This window comes from Mobula hypostoma, chromosome 7 (assembly GCF_963921235.1).
Source record: "Mobula hypostoma chromosome 7, sMobHyp1.1, whole genome shotgun sequence".
NCBI classification, from domain to species: domain Eukaryota; kingdom Metazoa; phylum Chordata; class Chondrichthyes; order Myliobatiformes; family Myliobatidae; genus Mobula; species Mobula hypostoma.
The window spans coordinates 146,222,545-146,243,769 of record NC_086103.1 but is presented as its reverse complement, the minus strand read 5'-3'; the positions used below and the strand labels follow the sequence as shown (position 1 = coordinate 146,243,769).

Genomic DNA, 21,225 nt, shown 5'->3' with positions numbered 1-21,225 from the left:
TATATATATATTTTTGTGTGATTGCATATTTTACTGCTGTCATAACTATACGGTATGTACTATATGTGCAGTGTGTGACAGTTGGTACTGTGTTTTGTCCCTTGGCCCCAGAGGATTATACTCATATGAGGAGTTTAACTTGAGAAATTTGTGCATTGAGAGGATTTGAGCTGTGTTGAACTGTTCTATGTTCATTAGGGAACCTTGTTCACATCCACAGAACCTCCTGCCTGTTCCCCTAACCAAAGAATCCCTTATCACTACTGTCCACCTCTTCCCCCTTCCCTTCTGAGTAACAAAACCAGACTCATTGTCAGGGACCTGACTGCCGTAGCTCTCATAGAAAATAGGTGCAGGAGTAGGCCATTCGGCCCTTCGAGCCTGCACCGCATTCAGTATGATCATGGCTGATCATCCAACTCAGAACCCTGCACCAGCCTTCCCTCCATACCCCCTGATCCCTTGAGCCACAAGGGCCATATCTAACTCCCTCTTAAATATAGCCAATGAACTGGCCTCAACTGTTTCCTGTGGCAGAGAATTCCACAGATTCACCACTCTCTGTGTGAAGAAGTTTTTCCTAATCTCGGTCCTAAAAGGCTTCCCCTTTATCCTCAAACCGTGACCTCTCATTCTGGACTTCCCCAACATCGGGAACAATCTTCCTGCATCTAGCCTGTCCAATCCCTTTAGGATTTTATATGTTTCAATCAGAACCCCCCTCAATCTTCTAAATACCAACGAGTATAAGCCTAGTTCATCCAGTCTTTCATCATATGAAAGTCCTGCCATCCCAGGAATCAATCTGGTGAACCTTCTTTGTACTCCCTCTATGGCAAGGATGTCTTTCCTCAGATTAGGGGACCAAAACTGCACACAATACTCCAGGTGTGGTCTCACCAAGGCCTTGTGCAACTGCAGTAGTACCTCCCTGCTCCTGTACTCGAATCCTCTTGCTATAAATGCCAGCATACCATTCACCTTTTTCATCGCCTGCTGTACCTGCATGCCCACTTTCAATGACTGGTGTATAATGACACCCAGGTCTCGTTGCACCTCCCCTTTTCCTAATCGGCCACCATTCAGATAATAATCTGTTTTCCTGTTTTTGCCACCAAAGTGGATAACTTCACATTTATCCACATTAAATTGCATCTGCCATGAATTTGCCCACTCACCTAACCTATCCAAGTCACCCTGCATCCTCTTAGCATCCTCCTCACAGCTAACACTGCCGCCCAGATTCGTGTCATCTACAAACTTGGAGATGCTGCATTTAATTCCCTCATCCAAGTCATTAATATATATTGTAAACAACTGGGTCCCAGCACTGAGCCTTGCGGTACCCCACTAGTCACTGCCTGCCATTCTGAAAAGGTCCCGTTTATTCCCACTCTTTGCTTCCTGTCTGCCAACCAATTCTCTATCCACATCAATACCTTACCCCCAATACCGTGTGCTTTAAGTTGGCACACTAATCTCCTGTGTGGGACCTTGTCAAAAGCCTTTTGAAAATCCAAATATACCACATCCACTTGTTCTCCCCTATCCACTCTACCAGCTACATCCTCAAAAAATTCGATGAGATTCGTCAGACATGATTTTCCTTTCACAAATCCATGCTGACTTTGTCCGATGATTTCACTGCTTTCCAAATGTGCTGTTATCACATCTTTGATAACTGACTCTAGCAGTTTCCCCACCACCGATGTTAGGCTAACCGGTCTATAATTCCCTGGTTTCTCTCCCCCTCCTTTTTTAAAAAGTGGGGTTACATTAGCCACCCTCCAATCCTCAGGAACTAGTCCAGAATCTAAAGAGCTTTGAAAAATTATCACTAATGCATCCACTATTTCTTGGGCTACTTCCTCAAGCACTCTGGGATGCAGACCATCTGGCCCTGGGGATTTATCTGCCTTTAATCCCTTCAATTTACTTAACACCACTTCCCTACTAACATGTATTTCCCTCAGTTCCTCCATCTCATTGGACTCTCTGTCCCCTACTATTTCCGGAAGATTATTTATGTCCTCCTTAGTGAAGACAGAACCAAAGTAATTATTCAATTGGTCTGCCATGTCCCTGCTCCCCATAATCAATTCACCTGTTTCTGTCTGTAAGGGACCTACATTTGTCTTAACCAATCTTTTTCTTTTCACATATCTATAAAAGCTTTTACAGTCAGTTTTTATGTTCCCTGCCAGTTTTCTCTCATAATCTTTTTTCCCCTTCCTAATTAAGCCCTTTGTCCTCCTCTGCTGAACTCTGAATTTCTCCCAGTCCTCAGGTGAGCCACTTTTTCTGGCTAATTTGTATGCTGCTTCTTCTCCTCTGCTGAGTTGTCTCTCCCCTCCTTCCCCCTCTCCCCCCTTCCCCCCATCATTTCCAATACTTTTTATTGAGGGGGAATGGCCACAAGGGTACCCTGCACTGGCTGCCTGTCCCCTTTCCTCCTGACGGTCTCCAAGTTACCAGTGTCCTGTACCTTATGTGTAACTACTTCCCTGTATGTCCTGTGAATCAATCCCTCAGCCTTCCGTATGGTCCAGAGTTTATTCAGCTCCAGTTCCCCAACACAGTCTGCAAGAAGCTGCAGCTGGTTGCACTTCTTGCAGGTGTAGTCATCAGGGATATTGTAGGTCTTCTTGTCTTCCCACATCCCACAGGAGGAGTACTCCACTGTCCTGGCAGTAATTCCCGTTGCTCTAACTATGCAATAAGAAAGAAAGAAACTTACCAGAAGCTTACTTAGCCTCATCGGAAGCTTCTTAAGCCAAAGCCTCAGCTCCCCACACTGGACCACTCACAGAATGGTCTCACTGCTTAAATTTAACTTCCTTTAAATGGCCCTTGCCAAGTGCCCAATAACCCAAATGATCTTAAGCTCCGTTGAAAGTCCTGATAGGTCCCACCCATTTTTTGAATCTCATGCTTACTCACCAGAAGCAACAGCTTGTGCAATTGCAATCTCAACCTCTGACGACAGCCCTATAAGAGAATGTAATATTGCATTCATTTGTTGAAGTCAATTTTAATTTGATGAAGTCAAACAGGCAACTCACACAAATGAAGCAGTAGCTTTGTAAAATTACAGGGAGTATTATATTGAATTGTTGTTTCAGTCCTAGTTGTGTATTTGTTTCAGTAATATTTGAATAATATTGTAAATATATTGTTTGTTTACATAATTCATTATGGATTATACGTAAGAAGTACATGAATGGCATAAGTTATTACGCCACTACATCATAAGTGTGCGCCTCATTGAAGTAAAAACTAAACTAACACAAGTTATCTTTGAGTTACTGTAAACTGTAACTGGGTAAAGTAAAGTAAACTGGGGTGATATACTGCGTCCGGTGCTCCCGATGTGGCCTTTTATATATTGGTGAGACCCGACGCAGACTGGGAGACCGCTTTGCTGAACATCTACGCTCTGTCCGCCAGAGAAAGCAGGATCTCCCAGTGGCCACACATTTTAATTCCACATCCCATTCCCATTCTGACATGTCTATCCACAGCCTCCTCTACTGTAAAGATGAAGCCACACTCAGGTTGGAGGAACAACACCTTATATTCCGTCTGGGTAGCCTCCAACCTGATGGCATGAACATTGACTTCTCTAACTTCCGCTAGGCCCCACCTCCCCCTCGTACCCCATCTGTTACTCTTTTTAATGCACACATTCTTTCTCTCACTCTCCTTTTTCTCCCTCTGTCCCTCTGAATATACCTCTTGCCCATCCTCTGGGTCACCCCCCCCCCCGTCTTTCTTCCCGGACCTCCTGTCCCATGATCCTCTCGTATCCCCTTCTGCCTATCACCTGTCCAGCTCTCGGCTCCATCCCTCCCCCTCCTGTCTTCTCCTATCATTTTGCATCTCCCCCTCCCCCTCCAGCTTTCAAATCCCTTACTCACTCTTCCTTCAGTTAGTCCTGACGAAGGGTCTCGGCCTGAAACGTCGACTGCGCCTCTTCCTATAGATGCTGCCTGGCCTGCTGCGTTCACCAGCAACTTTGATGTATGTTGCTTGAATTTCCAGCATCTGCAGAACTCCTGTTGTTTATCTTTGAGTTCCTGTTTTGTTTTTTCAGTTAATTTCTGTAGTTAGAAAACATAACACTGGCAACAAGTAAGTTTTAAAATGAACCTGAAATGACTTCTACCTGTTGAAGCGCAGTGAGATGTTTGAGTTTTTTTTTAAAAAGTGCAACATGTTCTGTTTTTTTGGAAGGGGAGAAAGAAGGGAAAAACAGTGACTATCAGGTGACAATAACAATAAGAATTTTTAAAAACATACCTGGCTACTTCCGAAATATAGATATTTTGTCTGCACAACAGATAACTGGATTATGTATACTGAATGAATTAAGCAGTATTTTGAAGCAAATAAAACAAGCAATGAAAAGTCAGAGCCAATGTTACTGAGTGCAACAGGTGGAAAAGCATTCAGTTTCCCTCGAAGTTTAACTGCTCCAACTAAACCAGGTGAAATGAACTTTACTGATACTATGAAAGCAATGCAGGCACGTTTAGAACTGAAATCATTGTTGATTGCAGAATGCTTCAGGTTTCATAAGCAGAACCAAAAAGAAGGGGAGTTCATTTCAGCTTATGTGGCTGAACTTAATTGTCTGAGCATTGTTGGCTCAATGATGTACTGAGTCATGAGATCATAAAACACAGGAGCAGAATTAGTACATTAGCCCATTGAGTCTGCTCTGCCATTCCATCATGGCTGATCCCAGATCGCACTCAACCCCATACACTTGCTTTCTTGCTATTTCCTTTGATATCCTGGCTGGTCAGGAAATAATCACCTTCCACCTTAAATATATGCACAGACTTGGCCTCCACCACAGTCTGGCAGAGCATTCCACAGATTTACTACTCTCTGGCTAAAAAAAATCCTCCTTACCTCTGTTCTAAAAGGTCACCCCTCAATTTTGAGGTTGTACCCTCTGGTTCTGGATACTCCAGCCATAGGAAACATCCTCCCCACATCCCCTCTATCTAATTCTTTCAACATTCAGTAGGTTTTAATGAGATTCTCATGCATTCTTCTAAATTCCAGTGAGTACAGACCCAAAGCTGCCAAACACCCTTCATATGTTAACCGCTTCATTTCTGGAATCATCCTTGTGAACCTCCTCTGGACTGTCTCCAATGACAACACATTATTTCCGAGATATGGGGCCCAAAACTGTTGACAATACCCCAAGTAGACATCATTTACTTTGTGGAACCTTACAAGAAAGCATTCAAAAATAACTGAACTGAAGCACAAGTCATACTTAAAAGAGCAGGTGAAATGCCTTTCTCAATGGAAGCAGCAGCCAGACGCAAGGGAGTTGAAGTCAGGAATGAAAGTGAGTGTGAACAAAATTGCAATGTCTGGACAGAAACCTGCCTGGCTGAACAAATTATGTTATTGTTGTGGCAGGGGCTCACATACACCAGACCAATGCAGGTTTGAAGGTGAAACTTGCAGAAAATGCAACCAAGTAGGACACGTACAAAGAGCATGTCAGACACACAACAATGAATGGACTGCAACAGTGAAGAGAAAAAGATAAAAAGTCAAATTACAGTTCCAAGAAGAGCACCAATCTGCATGTTATTGATGAAAAATCTGATAATGATGAAAGTGACACAGGACTAGGTAGCCTTGACATCTACAGTGTGAAAACTAACAATAGAAAAGCAATATGGCTTACACCAGAGCTGAGTGGAAAATTTATTAAAATGGTATTGGACACTGGCTCAGCTACTGCAGCTATTCCACAAAATATGTTTGAACGGCATTTCAAAGGTACTAAACTGAAGCCTGCAGGTATCCAATTTACTGGAGAAAAGGTAACTCCTGTGGGAATGACATTTATAGCACTGAAATACATAGAAAATAGGTGCAGGAGTAGGCCATTCGGCCCTTCGAGCCTGCACTGCCATTTATTATGATCATGGCTGATCATCCAACTCAGAACCCCACCCCAGCCTTCCCTCCATACCCCCGATCCCTTTAGCCACAAGGGCCATATCTAACTCCCTCTTAAATATAGCCAATGAACTGGCCTCAACTGTTTCCTGTGGCAGAGAATTCCACAGATTCACCACTCTCTGTGTGAAGAAGTTTTTCCTAATCTCGGTCCTAAAAGATTTCCCCTTTATCCTCAGACTGTGACCCCTCATTCTGGACTTCCCCAACATCGGGAACAATCTTCCTGCATCTAGTCTGTCCAATCCCTTTAGGATTTTATATGTTTCAATAAGATCCCCCCTCAATCTTCTAAATTCCAACGAGTATAAGCCTAGTCGATCCAGTCTTTCATCATATGAAAGTCCTGCCATCCCAGGAATCAATCTGGTGAACCTTCTTTGTACTCCCTCTATGGCAAGTCTTTCCTCAGATTAGGGGACCAAAACTGCACACAATACTCCAGATGTGGTCTCACCAAGGCCTTGTACAACTGCAGCAGTACCTCCCTGCTCCTGTACTCGAATCCTCTTGCTATGAATGCCAGCATACCATTCACCTTTTTTACCGCCTGCTGTACCTGCATGCCCACTTTCAATGACTGGTGTATAATGACACCCAGGTCTCGTTGCACCCTCTCCCTTTTTCCTAATCGGCCACCATTCAGATAATAATCTGTTTTCCTGTTTTTGCCACCAAAGTGGATAACCTCACATTTATCCAATTAAAATGCATCTGCCATGAATTTGCCCACTCACCTAACCTATCCAAGTCACCCTGCATCCTCTTAGCATCCTCCTCACAGCTAACACTGCTGCCCAGCTTCGTGTTATCCACAAACTTGGAGATGCTGCATTTAATTCCCTCATCTAAGTCATTAATATATATTGTAAACAACTGGGGTCCCAGCACTGAGCCTTGCGGTACCCCACTAGTCACCGCCTGCCATTCTGAAAAGGTCCCGTTTATTCCCACTCTTTCCTTCCTGTCTGCCAACCAATTCTCTATCCACATCAATACCATACCCCCAATACTGTGTGCTTTAAGTTGGCACACTAATCTCCTGTGTGGGACCTTGTCAAAAGCCTTTTGAAAATCCAAATATACCACATCCACTGGTTCTCCCCTATCCACTCTACTAGTTACATCCTCAAAAAATTCTATGAGATTCGTCAGACATGATTTTCCTTTCACAAATCCATGCTGACTTTGTCCGATGATTTCACCGCTTTCCAAATGTACTGTTATCACATCTTTGATAACTGACTCTAGCATTTCCCCCACCACCGATGTTAGGCTAACCGGTCTATAGTTCCCCAGTTTCTCTCTCCTTCCTTTTTTAAAAAGCGGGGTTACATCAGCCACCCTCCAATCCTCAGGAACTAGTCCAGAATCTAAAGAGTTTTGAAAAATTATCACTAATTCATCCACTATTTCTTGGGCTACTTCATTAAGCACTCTGGGATGCAGACCATATGGCCCTGGGGATTTATCTGCCTTTAATCCCTTCAATTTACCTAACACCACTTCCCTACTAACAAGTATTTCCCTCAGTTCCTCCATCTCACTAGACCCTCGGTCCCCTACTATTTCCGGAGGATTACTTATGTCCTCCTTAGTGAAGACAGAACCAAAGCAGTTATTCAATTGGTCTGCCATGTCCTTGTTCCCCATGATCAATTCACCTGTTTCTGTCTGTAAGGGACCTACATTTGTCTTAATCAATCTTTTTCTTTTCACATATCTATAAAAGCTTTTACAGTCAGTTTTTATGTTCCCTGCCAGTTTCTCTCATAATCTTTTTTCCCTTTCCTAATTAAGCCCTTTGTCCTCCTCTGCTAGACTCTGAATTTCTCCCAGTCCTCAGGTGAGCTGCTTTTTCTGGCTAATTTGTATGTTTCTTCTTTGGAATTGATACTATCCCTAATTTCCCTTGTCAGCCACGGGTGCACTGCCTTCCCTGATTGACTCTTTTGCCAAACTGGGATGAACAATTGTTGTAGTTCATCCATGCGATCTTTAAATGCTTGCCATTGCATATCCACCGTCAACCCTTTAAGTATCATTTGCCAGTCTATCTTAGCTAATTCACGTCTCATACCTTCAAAGTTACCCTTCTTTAAGTTCAGAACCTTTGTTTCTGAATTAAATATGTCACTCTCCATCTTAATGATGAATTCCACCATATTATGGTCACTCTTACCCAAGGGGTCTCTCATGACAAGATTGCTAATTAACCCTTCCTCATTGCTCAATACCCAGTCTAGAATGGCCTGCTCTCTAGTTGGTTCCTTGACATGTTGGTTCAAAAAACCATCCCGCATACATTCCAAGAAATCCTCTTCCTCAGCACCCTTACCAATTTGGTTCACCCAATCTATATGTAGATTGATGTCACCCATTAAAACTGCTGTTCTTTTATTGCACGCATTTCTAATTTCCTCTTTAATGTCATTCCCAACCTCACTACTACTGTTAGGTGGCCTGTACACAACTCCCACCAGCGTTTTCTGCCCCTTAGTGTTATGCAGCTCTACCCATATCGATTCCACATCCTCCCAGCTAATGTTCTTCCTTTCTATTTCGTTAATCTCCTCTCTAACCAGCAATGCTACCCCACATCCTTTTCTTTCATGTCTATCCCTCCTGAATATTGAATATCCTTGAATGTTGAGCTCCCATCCTTGGTCACCCTGGAGCCATGTCTCTGTGATCTCAACTATATCATATTCATTAATAACAATCTGCACTTTTAATTCATCCGCCTTGTTACGAATGCTCCTTGCATTGACACACAAAGCCTTTAGGCTTGCTTTTACAACACTCTTAGCCCTTATACAATTATGTTGAAAAGTGGCCCTTTTTGATTTTTGCCCTGGATTTGCCGGCCTGCCACTTTTACTTTTCACCTTACTACTTTTTGCTTCTACCCTCATTTTACACCCCTCTATCTCTCTGCACTTGTTCCCATCCCCCTGTTGTGAACTAACCTCCTCTCTCCTCGTCTCTTTAATTTGATTCCCACCTCCCAACCATTCTAGTTTAAAGTCACCTCAATAGCCCTCACAAATCTCCCCGCCAGGATATTGGTCCCCCTAGGATTCAAGTGTAACCCGTCCTTTTTGTACAGGTCACACCTGCGCCAAAAGAGGTCCCAATGATCCAAAAACTTGAATCCCCGCCCCCTGCTCCAATCCCTCAGCCACGTATTTATCTTCCACCTCATTGCATTCCTACTCTCTCTGTCACGTAGCAAAGGCAGTAATCCCGAGATTACTACCTTTGCAGTCCTTTTTCTCAACTCCCTTCCTAACTCCCTTTATTCTCCTTTCAGGACCTCTTCCCTTTTCCTATCTATGTCATTGGTACCTATATGTACCACGACATCTGGCACCTCACCCTCCCACTTCAGGATATCTTGGACGCGATCAGAAATATCCCGGACCCTGGCACCAGGGAGGCAAACTACCATCCGGGTCTCTGGACTGCATCCACAGAATCGCCTATCTGACCCCCTTACTATTGAGTCCAAATACAACAACCAACAAGCCACATTGGGCTTGTACGTGGTAAAAAAAAACAGTAGGGTCAGAATTATGGGGCCGCAATTGGCTGAGACAAATACAACTTGATTGGAGATCCATCCACCATGTGCATGCCACGTCCTCTACAATAGAGTCAACTGCAATCAAATTAGGGAAGGTACTGGAAGATGCCACAGCAGTGTTCAAGGATGTCATTGGAAAACTCAAACATATCTCCCTAATGAAAATCGAAAGTCTCCCTATTACGGTAGAGATGATCCAAAAGGAAACCAGAAAAGACTCCATACTGTGTTGGGTCTACATGATAACCCAAAATGGCTAGAATGTGCAGCAGAAATCCCAGTTTCCACATTTTTACCAATGATGGGATGAACTTGACCTTGATGGGGAGATTCAGAGTTGTTGTACCATCCAAGCTGAGAGCTAAGGTGTTGGAGAAACTGCATGCTGGACATTTAGGTGTGGTTTAAATGAAAGTATTGACTTGAAGCTTTGTCTGGTGGCCTGGGATAGATCAGCAGATCAAGCAGATCTAACAGGCTCTTAAAAGACCCTATTGTATCAGCCTCCACCACCGATGCTGGCAGTGCATTCCACGCACCCACCACTCTCTGTGTGAAAAATGTACCCCTGACATCCCCTCAGTACCTATTTCCAAGCACCTTAAAACTATGCCTCCTCGTGTTAGCCATTTCAGCCCTGGGAAAAAAGCCTCCGGTTATCCACACAATCAATGCCCCTCATCATCTTGTACACCTCTCTCAGGTTACTTCTCATCCTCTGTCACTCCAAGGAGAAAAGGCCAAGTACACTCAACCTATTCTCATAACGAAAACCCCACAAAACAGGCGACATCCTTGTAAATCTCCTCTGCATTTTTCTTTTGATTAATTTTGGTGTTACAAAACACTAGTCATAAAATTATACATTACAGAAATAGACCATTTGGTCTGCTGAATTCATGCCAGCCACCTATTTACACCAATCCTACACTATTCCTATTTTATGATGTAATGCCCAATTGTCCAGGCACATTTCGTGCAATAGGTTGTAGAAGGAAATATGATAATTATACTCTGCCTTTTGGTCATAGAAAAACTAATGAATTAGGAGATGAGTCACTTGCTTAAAAATATATTTGATCTACTCTTGTAGCCACATTACTTCAGTAACTATTCTAATTAAGTTTCTGGTCAACATTGATCTCCAAGGCAAGGATTCAGCAATGCATTGGCATGGAGGTAGGTAAGTTTTCAGTCAGTGATGATTATCATCATGTTGTATGCTTTCCAGTTATCGATTGGATGTCATTTCGGTTCTGCTGCAGACGGAAGTGAACCTCTTTGTACAGTATTTTAAAAGATTTAAAATGTATCCGGATTCTGCCCAATCATCGGCAAATATCGTAATTCATATTGTATTATGGATATAAGGTCACTGTTATAGACATTTTCCTGAGGAATTCCTACCACGTCCGAGACCAAAAATGTTCAGTTCTTATCCCAAACTTGAGGAAATAAATCTCGCACTGTTATCGACGCATCTGTCCAGGATATCATTGATCGTATTGTGTAGTTGTAATTTCATGGTCATTTTTGCTAATGAAGGATTTTTATTTAATTGTTCCACTTTGAATTGGATTTTTAAAAAGTCACAGTCTGCGTTGGTAGCGGTATGTGACCAGGACTCGGGATAACAATCAAGGGACCTACGACCATAACGCAGCGGTCCGAATTGATCCTCAATCCGGCCACCAGATGGCGCAGGGACGACAATGCGAGAGGCGCTGTGCCGCCGTTCATCCCTTGTGATCTCCGGTCAAGGAGACGAGCTCCTCGGTAAATATCAGTTGTTGGGTCGGGGCGGAGTTTTCTGCGGTCAATACAGTACTAGTTGTGAGTTTCCTTTTGTTAAATTTATGTTGCGCTGTCACCAGATTTCATTAGATTAATAACGCATTAATAGAACATTTACCCCTTTGATGTAAAGTGAATTGTGAGATGATGCTGAGGTGGGTAGGAGAGAGGCCGAGCATCAAACGTTGGTACAGTACCACCAAATAGGTTTGTTAATCAGGAGGTTCGTCATTTAACCTCGTTGTCTCTGAAACAGGTTCTGTTGTACTTTATGAGCTGAATTGGATTTGAATATTGTAAGTATTTGGATTAGCAACATGAGCACCATCATCCCACATGTAAAATTTAAAGGAACTTTGAAGTATTTTTTTACCGAAAATACCTTCAAATGATTTAAAAATATACTGTATATGTAAATGGCAGGTTTCGTTTGTTCCCTTGTTTAGAACAAATATGTAATGGAGAACTACTTGTGATTCTCTCCTTGAATTTGAACTAAAGTGGAAAAATAATAATTGATCTCATGAACCATTTGGCAAACAGCACCATTTCTTAGAAACTGCTTCACTTATATAATGCCTTTAAAATACTAAAGACTTTGCCAAGTGCTTTTCTCCCAAAAAGCAAAATCTTTTCTGAAAATTGCTGCAAGATATCATTGTCCACAACAAATAAATTTAGGCCCAAGTATTTTATTTTATTTATTTGTTTAGAGATACTGCAGATACCAATAAAAGCTTAAAAATTAAGTGTTATATTTTTCCAAGGGGGTGTATTTGTAAACATTAAAGGTTGATGGGTGAATTTGTGGTAGTTTCTTCTCACTATAATCATTAACAAGGTTTAACAGAGAAACAACTGGAAGAAAATACATCTGCCATCCATGGGGAAATAAAACATGACTAGAAATACAATTCTCGATATAACATGTCAGTTCATTCGGAACAAGTTTGAGGGTTTTCAAAGTGCACACTAAAAGGAAATTCCAGACATTTTTTTGAGTAGTTGACTACTTCAGAATTTGAGAAATGGTGAGATGAAAATGTTTGGTTGCCAGTAGACTGGTAATAAGTATAAATAGATTGTCAGTGCATTCTAAGAATTAATAGAGTCATAGAACATTATGCGACACAAGCCCTTTGGCCCAACTTGTCCATGCCTATCAAGTTGTCTGACTGCGTTAGTTCTGTTTGTCTGCTATTGGTCCTTATCCCTCCAAACATTTCCTATGCTTGTACCTACCAAATTGTCTTTTAAATGTCAAATTGTACTTGTCTCTAGCATCTCCTTCCATATATGCACCAGTCTCTGTGTGGAAAAAGTTGTCTGTCAAGTCACTTTTAAATCTTGCCCCTCTCACTTTAAAAGTAAGCCCTCTAGTTTTTGACTCTTCTGCCCTAGAGAAAAGATTGTAACCATTCACTTTACCTGTGCCCCTCATGATTTTATAAACCTCTAAAGGTCACCCTTCAGCCTCCTGTACTCCAGGCAAGACAGTCATAGCCCATCTAGCCTCTCCTTACAACCCATACCAACCAACCACCCTTCCCCCTTGAAACTAATTTTGAAACATTATTTATCGTAAGTGAATCCTCAACAATTTTATGTTAATGACATGAAAAATCTCACTTTTCTTTGCTGGCACTCAGGTAATAGGATTTATTTGAATCATCCTTTTGTATTTTTAGAGGGGACGAGTGAATAAAATTGAAAGGCAAAAGGAAAGCCTGAACCAATCTCAAAATAAGGTGTTTCAGGACAGAGACAAGAATAAATTTCTTCACCCTGAGGGTACTGATTCTTTGGCATTCTCTTCCCAAGTGTGCTTATGGAGTCTCAGTTGCTAAGTTATCCAAGTTAAAAATTGATAGAGTTCTGGATGAGAAAATCCAGAGATGAAGGTTAGTGCTGGAAAATTGAATGGATTGCCTGGTTTGCTGAGTCCTTCCTGAAGGGTGCTGTTTTGCCAGAGGTAATGTCTTTCATCGAACATGTTGAACTGAAGTTCCATATACTTACTGTGCATTATTTGTTATCTCCAGTGTCCTTACAATTATTTATGGTATTGGAGTCAAAGAGCCCTTCAGCTCAGAAACAGGTCCTTTGGTGTCTAGTCTGTGCTGAACTGTTATTCTGCTTAGTCATATTGATCCATTCCTGGACTATAATCCTCCCATCCATGTACTTAAATGTTGTTATCAAACCTGATTCCACCACTTCTACTGGAAGCCCATTTCACACTCTGAATGAAGAAGATCCTTGCCCTCTCCCTACCCCAAAGTTTTCCTTAAATATTTCACCCTTCACCCTTAACCTAAGACCTCTAGTCTCACACAACCTCAGTGGAAAAGGTCTTGTTGTACTTATCCTATCCATACCCTCATAATTTTGTATACCTCTATCAAATCTCCTCTCATTCTCGTACATTCCAGGAAACGAAGTCCTAACCAATTCAACCTTACTCTATAACTCAGGTCTTCAAATCTTGGCAGTGTCCTTGTAAATTTTCTCTACACTCTTTCAATTTGATTGATTTATTTCCTGTCATTAAGTGACCGGAACTGCACACATTCCTCCAAATCTGGCATCTTATACAACTTCAGTATAACATCCCAACTCCTGTTCCTCGGCTGCCGCAATGAGGCCACACTCAGGTTGGAGGAGCAAGACTTGTATTCCGTTTGGTTAGCCTCCAGCCTAATGGCATGAACATTGATTGCTCGAACTGATGGTAATTGCCCCCCCCCCACCTTCACCATTCCCATGCCCGTTTGAGGAGATGCCTTAGCAGGCCTGGGGACTTAGCACCATCAAGTCAGTAAACGCCTCCTCTTCTGTAATATGGATATGGTCCATGATCTCAGTACTGTTTTGCCTCAGTTCGATAGACCTGTTCTCTCTGTTTGGACCACTTGCTGCACCCTGGACTTGGAGAGAGAGGAGGCAGTGGGAAACCGAACGGTGATAGAGGTGGTCGCAACACTCTCAATGATGGCTGAGTAAAGGTTTATCAGGGTAAGCGCTGAGGTGTTAAGTTTCCTCAGCTGGTGTAGGAAGAACAATGTCTACTTCTTTTAGTGATGAGTGTTATGTGCTTGTTCCGCTTCAATGTATCGGTAATAGGAGTCCCAAGGAATTTGATTGACTCACCGCAGATGCAGACTGACCATTAATTTCCAAGGAGGGTGTGGGCAGTAGGGGATTGTCGGTGGAAGTCTATCTTAATTTCCACTGTCTTGTATGAAGTGAGAATAGGATGGGGTGAAAGAACACACCCCTGGGGAGAGCCTGTGCTTATAGACATTGGATTGGACAAGTAGGAGCCCAGCTTTACATACTGATTCCTTCCTGTCAGGAAGTTCATAATCCACTGACAGACACTGCAGGGTACAGCTAAATGGTTTAGTTTGTTGTGGTATATTTTATTTCTTGTACTTCTATTTGTATTACTGTATACTGTTTTATATATAATTTATATTATTTTATACTAATACTATATTTCTTGTACTCCTCAAGCACCATATTTGTTCCTTGCAGCTTATAACTTCTATGCACCTCCTCCTTAATCAGGGCCTCAATATCCCTTGAAAACCATGGTTCCCTAAACCTTTTAGCCTTGCCTTTTATTCTCATGGGAAAATACCGGAACATTTACCCTTCAAGACATGAAAACAGATTATCTGGTCATTATGGCATTGCTATTTATAGGATCTTGCAATGAGCAAATTAGATTTCTTACATAATGTGCTGGAAAATCCAACCCACATAAGCCAGCTTTTTATCTTGCATCCCCGGCCACAGTATGCACTGTTTTGCAAACCCTTGCTGATCATACTGACTACCAGTGGAGTTTGGCATCCCTTCGACCGTGGGATAGACATATTTGCATGGGTGTGTAGAAGGTCATGTGGCCAGTCTTTACACATTACTGGTATAATTTTTATTGCATAAAATCATGAAATTGTCCCATCTATTGGCTACACATAAGATGTGATTGAGCAAACTGGATTATCTGTCAACCATGAAACAAAGCATAATAGTCTTATTACTGTATTGATTCAATGGTATATTTTAATTTATCACAATTAGATAACAAATATAAAATCTTAGAGGGTTGCAGAGTATTTTACAATCCATGCAAATATTTTCATGAACACAACATGGTTGATTGCAAAAATTTTCCAAAATGATTTGTGTGTGCCATCTTTCATATGTATTCCTTTTTCCCAGCCAGAAACTTGAGGAGAAGTTGTTGTATGTTAAAAAGTTTTGATGTTTCTGTTTTATTGATCTAATATTATGCTTTTGCTCACCTGTGAGCTATTGGATATTAAAGTAAAACCTTTAAGTCTTCAGGTGGTCTTTGTTTTGGTTAAATCTTACTGCTTCTTGGTTACATATATTAGCAACTGAAAACTGGTGGTTAATTGTTAGTTGTATATGTGTGTATACGTATACAAATGGTATGGCGTGGCCTGGTATGGAAACGCCAGTGCCCATGAATGGAAAAGCCTACAAAAAGTGGTCAGCCCAGTCCATCACAGGCAAAACCTTCCCATCAACGAGCACATTTACAATGAGCATTGTCACAAGACAGCAGCATCCATCATTAAGGACCGCCATCATCCAGGCCATGCTTTCTTCTCTCTACTACCATCGGGCAGGAGTTATACAGGGTTAGGTCCCACACACCAGGTTCCGTAACAGCTATTACACTTCAACCATCAGGCTCCTGAACTAGCGTGGATAACTTCACTCACTTCAATGCCGAACTGACCCCATTACCTCACTTTTAATGACTCTATAACTCTTATTTATTTACTTTTTTAATTATTTGCATGATTTATCTTCTTTTGCACATAGGCTGTTTATTATCAGCTCAATCAATGAATTGGTAGAGAGGAGATCTGTGTCATTCCTTGGCAGATGCATCCCTTCTTTGACTCGAGTGCAGATAACTGGCAGTGGGTGTTCCAAGTGGAGCATTGGAGTGACAGCAATTCCAAAGTACTTTATCGGCTGTAAAATACTCTGAGAGACTCTTTGAAAGGTGCAACATAAATAGAAAACATTTCGTATTCAAGTTCTATGTCAATGTTCATAATAAAAACCAACCCATTTTCAATTGGATGTTATCCAATTGCCTTATAGCTGGGAAATTTATTTCCTCTTAGCCATTTCTTCATTAAAATTGTGTGAAAATAAGGGAAGGAGAGCTCAATTTTTTTCTTGCTAAATAGGAGTGGTTCTTTCGTTAACAGATATTGTAAGACCTGTTCTTCTTCTCACAGATTCCCACTACAGATTTCAGGGATCTGTTTAAATGTTTTAAGTTCATTGTTGGTGCGATTCAGACATCTTTCCTAAGACTGTGATGCCTGGTGGCAGGGAAAGAAGGTGCTGAAGACTACTCGAGGAATAAGTTTGGTTGGAAAGCATTTGCTATATCGAAGTGCAATGGAGTGAGTTAATGACTATCAGAAATACAGGAAAGGGATTGTTGACGAGACTTCCATTCAGTCATGGACAAATTATGCAAAATGATGCCTTGTGAGAAATAAAATAGACACATCCGCCATATGAAGATAATTTCATGGGACAATAGATCAGAAAGAGGTTCATTTTGAGATACTGCAATCATTGAAAGTATATTATCAATTTTAATTTTGCAGGTCTTGTTTCTCTGCAGACTTTAAGTTTACTCTGTAATCTGAACACTTCCAGCAGGTGCTTCAGCTGAATAAATTGTATTGTACGGTATACCTGAATTTACATTTTGTTTAAATATGGCATGAAAAGAATCCTAATCCTAGGAGCAGAACACCACAAATGTACTGTACATTTCAGTTGATGAATACTGTATCATTCAACATATCAAAAATGGAGTAAAATTTGATCAATTTATAAATAGAATTGCCACTGACAGCTTGGTATTTATCTTTTCAGTTGCATAAATGGAAGAACTGTCAGAAGATTATGAAGAGGAGGAGAGGGGTGAGTGTGTCCAAATCCTTGCATAATTTTAATTGCCATTCTTCCTGGGAGGAAATCAGCAGTAAAACAAGTTTTCCTGCAGTACTGTAATGATCATGTGCTAATGTGGCCAATGTAATGTTAGTACTTAATAATAGATTTAGCCATATTATCTGATGTCAACTATGGTCCATTAAACTATTACAGAGAAGCTCTCGCAATCTTGTAGTATACTGAAGCTTTTGTGGTGTAGATGCTAATTGTACTTAATAGTAGTATTGAGTGAAGTACTGTCACCTGTACCAGATGGAAACAATATCGAAACTTATCATTGAGAGGTTTGTATTAGGTGATCTTACATTTTTTTTAATTGTAATGTATGCCAGTATTTAAGTTTATCTGTATTCATTTAGTAACCATTATTATGATGCTGCAGGTTGAGGCTCTGAATGTCAAAAGAAAATTTATATAAATTAGAAACAGTAAATCAGACTATGAACAGGTTCATCATTGAGAGAATAAAACATTGTCAAGATTTTTCTTATTGGAAAAGGTTAGGAAAAGAATTACACAAATTAGGGCAGAAGGAAAAGGCTTTAAAAAAATAAAATGAAAAGTAAAATGTTCATGTGTGAGACACTAAAAGGAAAAATTTCCGAGAGCCAGCATTTGCACATTAAGGTCAATAGCCACTTCCTGCATTGAATCATCGGATGTTACAGCACCATTAATGTTTTTCAAGGTTAATTTCACAAACTTTTTCCTGAGACTTCATATTAGAGTTGAGCCACGGTGGGCAAAATTAGCAATCAATATAATTGCCTTGGTAACTGTATTTTTGAGGCTCATTATGCTCTATTTATTTATTTCATTTACGTATTATGTAATCTTCAGTTTTTTCACAGTTTCTCATGTTTATATGTGTTACAACAATTACTGCCTTCCTTTGACAGGTATCCTGTTAAAGGTTACTCAATCTAGCTCTTGAATTCTCTTCCTGGGTTAAAGGTGATTGAAGAGATTATATTTAAGCTTGTTTAAAATTTCTCTTCAACATTCATAAAACTATCCGCCAACATACGTACCCTGTCTTGTTTGTGTGCTGTATGGCCATCAGGAAGGATGAGAGCATAAGAGGAGTGACACCTCTGGGTAGTAGAGGAATCCAAGTAAAAACCTCCCTGAACATAGACAACATCTCCATCGTCTACACAATTCCAAAGTCAGTGTGCAGATTGATCAGCATCTATGACCAGTTTGAGTTGGCTTCAGGGCCCATGCTTAACTTGCAAAGAATGGGCCATGCTCTTTGGCAACTGGCTCAACTGATCCAGTGTCCCCTTCATCATCAGATCTGAGCATATGAAGGTGTTGAGCATCTGGTTTGGAGGGTCTGAGGCAACAAGAATTGGCCGGAGCAGTAAAACAGAAATTGGGACTGTGGGGAGGATACTCCCTATTGATAACTGAGAGGAACCTGGTCATAAGGTATGAGGTGCTCTCAGGGTTGCTGTACTTGGCGCAGGTGTGGCCCGTACCCCAACTCTTCCAGCTTGGGGATCTCCGGAGCTGTCTTCAGGTTTCATCTGGCGATCCAAGATGGAGTGGGTCAGACAGGTCAAATGCACGCCCCTGGCCAACAGGCAAAAGCATACCCAATGTTCCCCTCACCCTGATAACTACCTTCATGTGTGGCTGCATCAGGCTGTGCGTGGAACCTGACTACGTGGACACCAAGTACCACTACGTGCCAAGGTTCTGTCTCTTTCCAGTGTTGTGAAGGATAGTTTTAGCCCCATTGCTGTGCAACGTCCCAGTCAGTTGGATGTTGCCACACTACCTGTCCTTTGTGAAAAATTCTGCTGGACCAACACCTTTGACCATGTCCATCATGCAGTGGTCAGCTTGGAGACACTGCAGGAAAAAGACTCATGGATACAGTGGGGTGGTTTCCTGAGCAGACCGTCCAGACCTTCTGGCAGAATGCCTCAATGCCAGACCTCACCAAGGGGCATCAAGATCTTGCCTGGCTGGCAATGGGAGGAGTCCTCCCAGTCGGATCTTCCTTGCATACCTCGAACATTACTTTGCCACAGCGAGCTGCCTGTGGGATGACTTTAGTGGGGGAGAGATGGTAACACACCTCTTTGCCGACTGTGGGTTGATTAAAAAGCATGTGGAGAAAGATGAAAGGTTCTGTGTCACGGTTCATTCTGAGCAGTTGTGTGTCACAGGACTCTCTGATCTACAGGCTGTTCCCAGGGACACTCACGGAGACAAACATCAAGTGCTGCTGGCAGATCATCAACTCGGTGAAAGATGCCCTTTGGTCTGCCCAGAAATTGTTGGCCTGCTGTCACGTCAAGTCAAGTCACTTTTTATTGTCATTTCAACCATAACTGCTGGTACAGAACATAGTAAAAATGAGACAATGTTTTCCAGGACCATGGTGCTACATGAAACAATACAAAAACTACACTGAACTACGTAAGAAAAAAATCACAAAAACTACACTAGACTACAGACCTATCCAAGACTGCATATAGTGCACAAAACAGTGCAGGCACTACAATAAATAATAATAAATAATAAACAAGACAGTGGGCACAGTAGAGGGCAGTAGGTTGGTGTCAAGCCAGGCTCTGGGTATTGAGGAGTCTGATGGCTTGGGGGAAGAAACTGTTACGTAGTCTGGTTGTGAGAGCCCGAATGCTTCGGTGCCTTTTTCCAGATGGCAGGACGGAGAAGAGTTTGTATGAGGGGTGTGTGGGGTCCTTCATAATGCTGTTTGCTTTGCGGATGCAGCGTGTGGTGTAAATGTCTGTGATGGCGGGACGAGAGAGCCCGATGATCTTCTCAGCTGACCTCACTATCCACTGCAGGGTCCTGCGATCCGAGATGGTACAATTTCCGAACCAGGCCATGATGCAGCTGCTCAGGATGCTCTCAATACAACCTCTGTAGAATGTGGTGAGGATGGGGGGTGGGAGACAGACTTTTCTCAGCCTTCGCAGAAAGTAGAGACGCTGCTGGGCTTTCTTTGCTATGGAGCTGGTGTTGAGGGACCAGGTGAGATTCTCCGCCAGGTGAACACCAAGAAATTTGGCGCTCTTAACAATCTCTATGGAGGCGTCGTCGATGTTCAGCAGAGATGCTGCTGACTAGCACAGTCCAGGCTTCAGGAGTACATGCTGAGGGATGCACTGAAGGTTGGTGCAGCCACTGGCAGGGCTCGCTGGGGAAGGACCACAGTGTAAAGTTCATTTGCTATAGGAGATGATGGGTCTCTCAATTGTAGGAGTAGTAAACCATTCCTGAGGGCCACACGAGTAACAGCAGTGCTGTTGATGTGTATGAATGCAATGAAGCAGTACAGAAAGCAATCACTATCAATATAAAGAATGAAAAGGCATTGAACAGTTTTTTCTTGTAAATAACTATGAATAAAATTTATTTTAAAAAATGTATTGTGACAAATCATGCCTAAGAAATATTAACTGAACATTAATTTGATCTCAGATGATGTCATAATATTAATTGCTTCTGCTAGAGTTAATCAGAGGATTTAACCAGCATAAGCTAATTCTTGATACATAGCAGATAAAAAAATAATTTATCAGAAATTCAGTTGCATAAATTTTCCTTTCAGCAATATATGATTAAAAATTTATTTTAGAATGGAATGTGTTAATGATCATTTCTATATTGATATAGAATCAGGCTATTTCCCCACAAAGTCTACACTTTGCAGTACTCTTACATTAATCACTTTCTTTACATATTCTCCCCAACTCCCCCCCTGATTCCACCCCTCACTTACCACTGAGGGAAAATGACAGTGGCCATGTACTAAATCAGCCTGCTCTTCCTGAGGATGT

The 21,225-nt window shown here is 41.7% G+C and overlaps 1 protein-coding gene across 3 annotated transcripts in view; it reads left to right on the top strand.

Annotated features, from left to right (window-relative positions):
• atp8a2 (ATPase phospholipid transporting 8A2) overlaps window positions 1-21,225 on the top strand; it is a 589,180-nt gene that overhangs the window by 60,134 nt on the left and 507,821 nt on the right. For 2 of the 3 annotated variants that reach the window (XM_063054225.1, XM_063054228.1), the window contains exon 2: window positions 17,321-17,368. In XM_063054225.1, the coding sequence (XP_062910295.1) occupies window positions 17,329-17,368 (40 nt within the window). In that variant the 5' untranslated portion in view covers window positions 17,321-17,328. Of the gene's footprint in view, window positions 1-11,339; window positions 11,357-17,320; window positions 17,369-21,225 lie in introns of those variants that run through there. The other variant, XM_063054230.1, reaches the window with a different exon arrangement.